The sequence below is a fragment of the Dipodomys ordii genome, unplaced genomic scaffold, assembly GCF_000151885.1.
Source record: "Dipodomys ordii isolate 6190 unplaced genomic scaffold, Dord_2.0 Scaffold6, whole genome shotgun sequence".
Classification (NCBI taxonomy): Eukaryota; Metazoa; Chordata; class Mammalia; order Rodentia; family Heteromyidae; genus Dipodomys; species Dipodomys ordii.
Window position 1 is genome coordinate 7,711,580 of NW_012267222.1, and position 9,367 is coordinate 7,720,946.

The 9,367-nt window shown below is 41.4% G+C and overlaps 1 protein-coding gene across 1 annotated transcript in view; it reads left to right on the forward strand.

Moving 5' to 3' along the window:
* Window positions 1-9,367, forward strand: part of Vps13d (vacuolar protein sorting 13 homolog D (S. cerevisiae)) — a 236,261-nt gene that overhangs the window by 51,561 nt on the left and 175,333 nt on the right. Inside the window, exons 22-24 of the mRNA XM_013031922.1 lie at window positions 1,761-1,941; window positions 4,683-4,865; window positions 8,899-9,121. Coding sequence (XP_012887376.1) covers window positions 1,761-1,941; window positions 4,683-4,865; window positions 8,899-9,121 — 587 coding nt within the window. The remainder of the gene's footprint in view (window positions 1-1,760; window positions 1,942-4,682; window positions 4,866-8,898; window positions 9,122-9,367) is intronic.

A 9,367-nucleotide genomic window follows, 5' to 3' on the forward strand; every position in this document is an offset into this window, starting at 1 on the left:
CACACACACACACACCTACCTTTAGCCTCTATTGAGAATTTAGACAGCTGCTTGGTTCAATCTACACACACACACACACCTTAAGCCTCTATTAAGAATTTAGCAATCTCCAGACACACACACACAAGCAATCTCCGGACACACACACACACACACACACACAGACGAGCGCACACACACACACACACACACGCACCCCTTAAGCCTCTATTGAGAATTTAAAAGTTTGGTGTTGGAGTTCTTGCTGGAAAGGCCCTGAGTTTAACCACCCAGTGCTGGGGGGCAGGGTGGAAAGAAATAGAATTTTAGAATTAGGGTAGATTCATTTGTTGGGTGCTGCTGGCTCACACCTGTAATCCTAGCTACTTAGGAGCTGGGATCTGAGGATTGTGGTTCAAAGCCAGCCTGGGCAGGAAAGTCTGTGAGACTCTAATCCAATTAACCATTCAAAATATGGAACTGTGGCTCAAAGTGGTAGACTACTATCCTTGAGCAAAAAGAACTTAGGGACATTGCCCAAGCCCTGAGTTAAAGTCCCCTGACCAACAACAAAAAATTGATTCATTTATATTATATACCACAAAGGTATTATCAATGAGATGAGTAAAGTTCTTAATTCTGTGCTTGGCAGCAATGTGCATCTTGTAGCAAATGCTAGTTTCCTTTTCCCAATGATTCATTTTTAGTTAAACTTCTTTTTATGGCATCACATGCCATTAAATAGTAAACAGTTGTAAAAGTCTTCAGATTTATCTCTGAATTTATATTTCTTGGTCCTCATTTCACTTAAGTAAGTGTTTTTTGCTTTTAGAAAATGTTTTTTTTTCCAGAAACACTGGCTCTGACCTGAATTCTCAGGGCTCATTATGTCATGATCTTTTTTTTTTTCTTTATTGGCAATAGGACTTGAACTCAGGGCCTGGCATTGTCCCTGAGCTCTTTTTGTTCAAGGCTAACGCTCTACCACTTTGAGCCACAGTGCCATTTCTGGTTTTCTGGTGATTAATTGGAGATGAGAGTCTTACAGAGTCTTCTGCCTAGGCTAGCTTTGAACCGCAATTCTCAGATCTCAGTCTCATGAGTAGCTAGGATTATAGGTGTGAGCTACCAGTGCCTAGCATGTTCTTCTTTTCATTTTGGCTGTACTAGGGATTGAACCCAGGGCCTTACTCTTACAAGTATGATTCAAAACTTTCTTCATTATTATCTTCCAGTTCTTTTTGTCCTTCCAGGAAAAGCCCCTTTTCTTACTGCATTTACAGTAAGAGGGGTACAAGGCCAGCCTTAAATGGCCTCTGAGTGCTTTCTGGAGTCAAGACCCAGAGCTGGGGCTGGGAAGGTGGCTCAGTGGTAGAGCGCTTGCCTTGCATGCATGAGGCCCTGGGTTCGGTTCCCCAGCACCACATAAGCAAAAAGAAAAAACGCCGGAAGTGGCGCCGTGGCTAAAGTGGTAGAGCTCTAACCTTGAGCTGAAGAGCTGAGGGACAGCGCCCAGGCCCAGAGTTCAGGCCCCATGACCGGACCCAAAAATAAACAAAAAAGACCCAGAGCTGCCTGCTGTTATAGCATGTACTGGGCATCAAGGAGGCTTTACATTACTATTCTTAGTGCTTTGCAGAATCTTATAAAGGGACTCATTTTTGGAGTTTTCCATTTTATCAGTTAGAGCTATTTTCTAGAGAAGCCTCTAACGACCCAATTCTTTCTTTAGTACTAACTTGTGCCTTGCCGCTGAGTTGCGTTTCTGTGGCTATTCCTAGATATGGACAAGCTGACCCTCTTCTCCGGAGAGAGCATGACATTCGTGTGAGCCTGCAGATGGCCTCGGTGCAGTACGTGCACACCCAGCGCTTCCAGGCTGAGGTAGTGGCCTTCATTCAGCACTTCACCCAGCTGCAGGATGTCTTGGGGCGCCAGCGAGCTGCCATTGAGGGCCAGACGGTAGGTCATGTCAGGACTTCTGAGTTGCTTTTTCAACTTCAGTAGGATTTTCAAGGGCAATAGGACTTTTCCAGAGGCAAATCTGGAAAATTTCACTGATAAATGTGAAGGTAATGTAATTTATACCTACCACTGTGTTCCCTAATAGGGTGTTACTCTTTGTCTGTTGTATCCCATTTTAATTACATGTGAAGTTTAGCTTTCTGTAAAAATAATGAAGGAAAAACAGGAGTGACAGTCTGCACCCTTTTAGGACTTCGGTGGGCCCTTCTCTTAGACTGTTAGAATGTTTTCCCCAAATGGATTAAAAGCTTCCCAGCACTTTTCTTTCATGGCATCCTTGAAATTCTCAATCCTCCTGAGTGTTGGGACGGTAGGTGCATCACTGGGCCTAACTTTGAATTTCACTAGTTAATTATTTTTGGCAGTACTACGGATTGAACTCAGGCTCCATGCTTGCTGGGAAGGCACTCTTCTACTTGTCCTGTACCTCCAGCCCCTTCAAGGCAAGGTCTCACTGTATGTCCAAGGTGGCCTACGTGGGGATTCTTATGCCTATGTTTATCCCATAGGTGGAGTAACAGATGTATACCACTAGACTAGCCATTGATTGAAATGGAGTGAGTTTGCTTCTGATGATCAGATTTTGACTTCCCAAGTAGCTAGGATTATAAGTTTGAGCAGTCACATTTGGCTTCAGTTTTTTTGTTTAAGTTGATTCCTTTTTTTTAATTTCATTCTAAGGAGTAATGCTTCAATGATTATCTTTATTTCTTCCTAGTCCTGGGGCTTGAACTCTGTGTCTGGGTGCTGTCCCTGAGCTTTGGCTCGAGGCTAGCGCTCTACCACCTGAGTCACAGCGCCACCTCCAATTTTTTCTGAGTATTTTATTGAAGATAAGAGTCTCATGGACTTTCCTGCCTGGATTGGCTTTGAACCATGGTCCTCAGATCTGCCTCCGGAGTAGCTAGGATTATAGGTATGAGCTATCACACCTGGCAATGATTATCTCTTCTGTGATAGGCTCTCAGTATGTGGCCCAGGCTATCCTCAAACTCAGGATCTTTTTTCATCAGCCTCTGAAGTACTTGAGGTTAACATCCCCACCCCTGAGTATCCTTATGCACACTTTTTATTTTTTAATCATTTTGGAGATATGTTTATAGAGTAATCCCTACATTGGCATTGTTTGATCAAAGTTATGGATAATTTTGAAACAAAAAATTAACTCTGCTAAACACCATGTTAGAATTTTATGTACACTTAAACAATTATTTTTACATATGTGGTTTAAATCAATCTTGTGAGGACTCAGTGGGTTAGAAAATGGGACATTTGGTATTACTGAGTAATTAGCCTTATGCACCTTTCTGAAGTAAGCAGAATTGATAGGTGAGTCTTTTATTTTTGCTATATTAGTTGTATGAGTCTGGTAGAAGGCCAAGGGAATGTCTTTCTATTGTGAACATTTGAGGAAAAGGCAATTCTCTCAAGAACTTTAAATCCTGGCTGTTTATATTAGTTACAGGAAGTACTAAAGGCCTTCTTTCATTTGCCATTACACTTGAAAAGGTATTTTGTTTAACTTTTTTCTCCTGATACTGAATTCGTGACAAATAAATTTGACTTATGACAGGACTCTGTTTATTTTTTTTTAATGCAGAGCCTTGGATATGCTAAACATGTGCTCTACCATTAAGTGATACTCTCTGATAGTAGGTTTTCTTTTTCTTTTTCTTTTTTTGTGGTGGTAGTACTAGGGTTTTAAGTTCAGAGTAGTACTGGGGTTTTGAATTCAGAACCTTACACTTACTATGTAGGTATCCTGCCACTTTTTTGCTTTAAATTATTTTTAAGCCCCTGGGTTAGCCTGTTACTATGACCTTCCTGTCTAAAATGTCTGTATAGCTGGAATTATAGATGCTTGTTACCATGTCTGGCTTATTTGTAGCATCTCAAAACTTTTTCCCTTGGCTAGCCTTGGATCATAATCTTCCCATCTCTGCCTCCCTTATACTAGCATTACAGTTTTGTGCCGGACCTGATAGTGTCAGTTCTTTTTTTCTTTCTTTCTCCCCACCTCCTTTTGTTTTTGTGGTCTGCCATGGGGCTTGAACTCTGGGCCTAGGCACCGTCCCTTAGCTTTTCAGTTCAAGGCTAGCACTCTACCACTTGAGTCACAGTGCCACTTCCAGTGTTTTGGTGGTTTATTGGAGATTACAGTCTCATGGACATTTGTGCCTGGGCTGGTTTTGAATTGTGATCCTCAGATCTCAGCCTCCTGAGTAGCTAGGATTATAGGTATGAGCCACTGGTGCCCTGCTCTCTTCTTTTTCCTCCCCCCAAAATAGCTTATTATTTTCTCACATAACTAGTTTATTGGTTATCATCCAAGCTTTAGTTACAGATAGTTAATAATATTTGTTTTCTAAAGTAAACTTTTAATGCTATACATTTTTTTTCTAAGCATTATTTTAAAATAGCTTCATGGATTTTAACATCTTTGTCAGTTTGTGAAAATATTCTCCTATATCCCTGTGCTTTCTTCTTTGACACAGAGATTTATTTAGAAATGTATTCATGATCATCTTGTTACTGATTTCTCATTTACCCTATGGTTGTAGAGTAAGTGTTGTGTTGTTTTGGTTGTTGTAAAATACATGAAAATTTGGGGAAGCTGTGGTTATTTAATTGTAAAGTCAGAGAATGAATTGAGTCTCTGAGCAGTTCTTCCCTTTTAGGTGAGAGACCAGGCTCAGCGTTGTTCTCGGGTTCTCCTGGATATTGAGGCTGGTGCTCCTGTCCTCCTCATCCCAGAAAGTTCCAGATCAAATAATCTAATTGTAGCAAATTTGGGGAAGCTGAAAGTGAAGAACAAGTTTCTCTTTGCTGGTTCTCCTGGGACATTTTCCCTGCAAGACAAGGTAAGAGCCACCTCTTGTCCTCCTTTTCAGTTCAGTGTCTAGGCAATGGGTAGAAATTTAGTTTGCTGTCCCAAGAGGATTCACACCTGCTGCTCACACTTGACTTTTTCTTTGGACATTTCATTGCTAATTCAGTTAATCTTTTAAATGAAAATAGATGCATGTGGACACTCACTATAGCCAATAAACAATGGAGCTGACCCCTCACTTTCTAGAGTGTGTTCTGTATTGAAAAGCTTTCCTTCCGTACTGTCAGCCCTTTACATTATGTAAGTGTTTTCAGAGGAAACCCTTTGGCCCAAGGTTTACCTGAGGCATTTATCTTAACAATGTAGTCTAACATAGCATCTTCTTTGTTTTTTTTGGGTCCCGTCGTGGGGCCTGAACTCTGGGCCTGGGCGCTGTCCCTCAGCTCTTCAGCTCAAAGCTAGCACTCTACCACTTGAGCCATAGTGCGACTTCCGGCTTTTTTCTTTTTGCTTATGTGGTGCTGAGGAATCGAACCCAGGGCCTCATGCATGCAAAGCAAGCACTCTACCACTGAGCCACCTTCCCAGCCCTCTTCTTTGTAGTTGTGAATTACCTGGTACTTCTTTCTTGTAATCTATGCTCACCATCCCCATACCTTTCTGAAATCATCATTTAAAGTTTATAATGATCCATTATGTAGACATTCCCTATTAAATAATTAGCCATTCATGACTGAACTTAATTTTAGCCTCTTTCCCTTCTCTAGAGTCCTAAGCACTCCTACTGAAAGTTCCAGTTTTCTAATCACATAGTTAATTCTTGGAATGTATTTGTTTGTGATGAATCTTTATTTTGAGGCCAGGCCAAATTTTTTAAATTCTTTTTTGGTTGGTCATGGAACTTGAACTCAAGGCCTGGATGCTGTCCCTGAGCTCCTTTGCTCAAGGCTAGTGCTTTACCACTTTGAGCCTACATAGCTTTCTTGCTCAGACTGACATGTAACTACAGTCCTCAGATCTCACCCTCCTGAGTAGCTAGGATTATAGACACGAACCCCCAGCACCAAACTTTTTTATTCTTTTTAAAAACTGTCTTTAAATAGTTGTACAAAGGGGTTTCACTTCAACATGTCAATTTATGTATACAATGTATCTCAATCTGGCACCCTGCCATCATTCTCCTTCTATCTATCCCCAAACCATTAGTCCCTTCACATTCCCTGGTTCCATTTTCATATACACGCATTGAATAATATAACTATATTTACCCATGTTCCCTCTTTCTACTTGTCTGCCCCTTTCCTGTAACCGCCACTGTCCGTAGACCAGGCATCAGCTTCTTGTATTGATTTTGTTAAACTGTTAGTAAATTGTTCAGAGGGGTCACACACACACTGTAAACTGAAGTCAGTTTACAGGCCAGATATTGAAGGAATCACCTCTAGCCAGAGCATGCTCAGCAGTCTTAGTGTTTTTCTACCCTTCGGAAAAGGGTAATAGACTGACTTTCTATATCACATATTAGCTATATATGGTCATACTCTGAAATTAACCTGGGAAGAATTATCAGAATATTCTAAGACATTTTTGCTCAAGGGTTTCTATAGTTATGCCATTTAATAGCACTTAGTTTGTAGAATTTTAATGAAAAATTTTCTGTTTACTTTTGAGGATTTGATTTTAAGTGACAGTGTGTACAAGAATCACTTTCTCTTAAAGGTATAATGTGGGCTTTGTCCTGATTCTTCTAAAAAACCTTATGGGATTCAGCAGTCAGTTCACAGTCATGTGCTTACAAAGGAAATGGAACAAGTTAACTCTTCAAAGTATGTCTGTACTTGGGAGAGCCTACTTCATTACTCATTATCTATGTTTTTGTTTTTTAGAGTGCCCTACTACTTAGAGAAACTTTTTTTTTTTTTTTTTTGGGTCCGGTCATGGGGCCTGAACTCTGGGCCTGGGCGCTGTCCCTTAGCGCTTCAGTTCAAGGCTAGCGCTCTACCACTTGAGCTACAGCGCCACTTCCGGTTTTCTGGTGGTTTATTGGAGATAGGAGTCTCACGGTCTCTCTTGCCCGGGCTGGCTTTGAACCGCGATCCTTAGATCTCAGCCTCCTGAGTAGCTAGGATTACAGTCGTGAGCCACCAGCGCCCGCCCGGCTTGAAAAGCTCTTTTTTAAGGTCTGTTAAGAAGAATGTTTTCAGCCTTGGGCACTGATTTTTAGTGATCTTATTTTATATCCTTAAATCCCAGGAAAACTGTCTTGTTACATAGCAGTAGTGATTCTGTAGAATTCCATAAGGGCTGCTTGGAGTGTGGTGTTTGTTCAAGTCTTTATTTGCAATCTGATAAACATACTTGTGAGGATTACCTTCTCACCTATAGTCACTCACTGACCAGGATCTCCACGTAGTGAGCTATCACCTTCTCCACTTTGTATCTACTTTGAGTTTTACTGTACTTGCATGGCAGAGAAGTGTGTCCAGTGTGTTCCAGTATGTTCCAGTGGCTACAGAATAGCAAATCCTATTTATATCAAACCTTGAACAGAGCTTATTTGCTCTTAAGTTCCAGGATTCCTGTGTATGTGGCAGTTTTGCATAAGTCCATGTCTTAATGAGTTCAGGTTTGAATTTTTTTTTGTGTTCTCGTCTTTCATTTTGCTCAGTCATGGCTTGCACTTTAACCATAATTTATGAGTCTTTGAAAAGCTTCATGTCACCAAGCCCAAGCCACTGATTTATTTAAATTACCTGCAGAGAGAATATAGAGATAAATTAAACTACAGACCAACACTCTCAGGAGTTTAAACAGATCAAAGAAGGAAGGTTTTAATGTTGAAATGCTTAAAGGATGGCATTTGCCTAGTAATCTGCCTTGCAGGAAATAAAAATTGCAGGAAATAAGAAATGGCTTCTTTTAATTACCACTTAAGTGCTTTTCCAATGCTGAGAACAGCAAAGCTCTGGGACACTGCTGCAAGGTGAACCTGTGTTTTCTGGCTTTCCAGTGTCCCATGGCTACCTGGGGACTGTCGGTACTGTCTGGGGACTGTGAGGTTGTTGAGGCCACACAGAGATGCAGTTGAGACTGGTGAGGACACTGGGGAGGGTTACCAGCCAATTATTGGTTCATTCTGGTGAAGTAGTTTTTTTTTTTGTGTGTGTGTGTGTGTGTGTTTGTAATTATCTGAAAGCACCATGCAAGAGTCTAATCTTTTCAATGGAAATGCACAATCTATTTTATTCTGCATTAGCCCTTCCTAATTTTCATGTTCTTAAGCAGAACAGAATAGAAAGACTAATCTGTTTGTTTTTCATTTTGTTTCATTTCTGTAGATACTTAGAGATGAAAAATGTAAACCCCTGTAGGGAGTCCTGTAGAGTTAATTAATTAACGAACACATTAATTACCATGGCTGAATTCTACCAGTTACATTTTCTTATAACAGTAATGCCCCCTCTCAAGCACCAATATATTACATGGCTGAGACATGTACTTTTTGTTGATTGTTACCTAAATGAAATGACCTGAAGCAATGAATATTTTGACATTTGCTCTTTTTTTAAAAATTTAATTTTATTGTCAAGGTGATGCACAGAAGGGTTAGAGTTATAAATGTAAAGTAGTAAGTACATTTCTTGTTGAATTTGTTACCTCCTCCCTCATTTTTGTCCCACTTTCCCTCTCGCTCCCCTTCCCCCCATGGACATTTGCTCTTGAGCTGGTATGTTCCTATAATACTACTGTACATTTCATCAGGTCCTGGCTCACCCGTGGCATCTTAACGGAATCTGATAGTAGGCATTTCCATGGCCCTGCTGTTCTCTTGTTTATAGGAGCTGGGCCAAGCTGAGGGCAGGAAAGATCTAGGGATTGGTTCAGGACTTCTGTGACAGTAAAGATATTGTCTCTTGGTTGAAGGCGTGGCTCTGTTGGTAAAGTGCTAGCCAGTGAACCAAATTATCAGGTACCACGTTTGAGTTCCAGTCTCAGACATTAAAAAAAAGAAAAGATAATTGTCATTCCACTCTTCCATTCTGATTTTATTGTGTCCCTTCCAGGAATCTGTGCCTTCATCCTCCCCAACGGGTACACCCAAACACAGTATGAGGAAAACCACAAGCACAGAGGACCCCAAGGCACCCCAGTCACCAGGGCTGTTTATGACGCCTCCTGCTGGAATGGGTCTGGGCAGCTTGAAGAGTGAATGTATGCCCAGCGGCTCCACCAAGCAGCCAGCACAGCCAGTCACACCATTTGTTGGCCAGGGTTCCAGTAGTACAGGTAAAAGAGGAAAAAGAATGGCATAATGAAGCAGGGAACTCCTGAGATCTTTTCAGAAAGCTGAGAGGGATTCATTGTGTGTGGATAAAGGCCAGCAGTGAGATGGCCTGTCTGCTTACCTCCCCTTTTCCCTCCCCCTTTCCGTTTTCCTTCCCTTCTCTCTTCCCCTTTCCCCCTCGCCCTCCCCCTTTCCCTCTCTCTTTCCCTTCTCCTTCCCTTCCCCCTCTTCCTCTCCTCCTCCTCTCC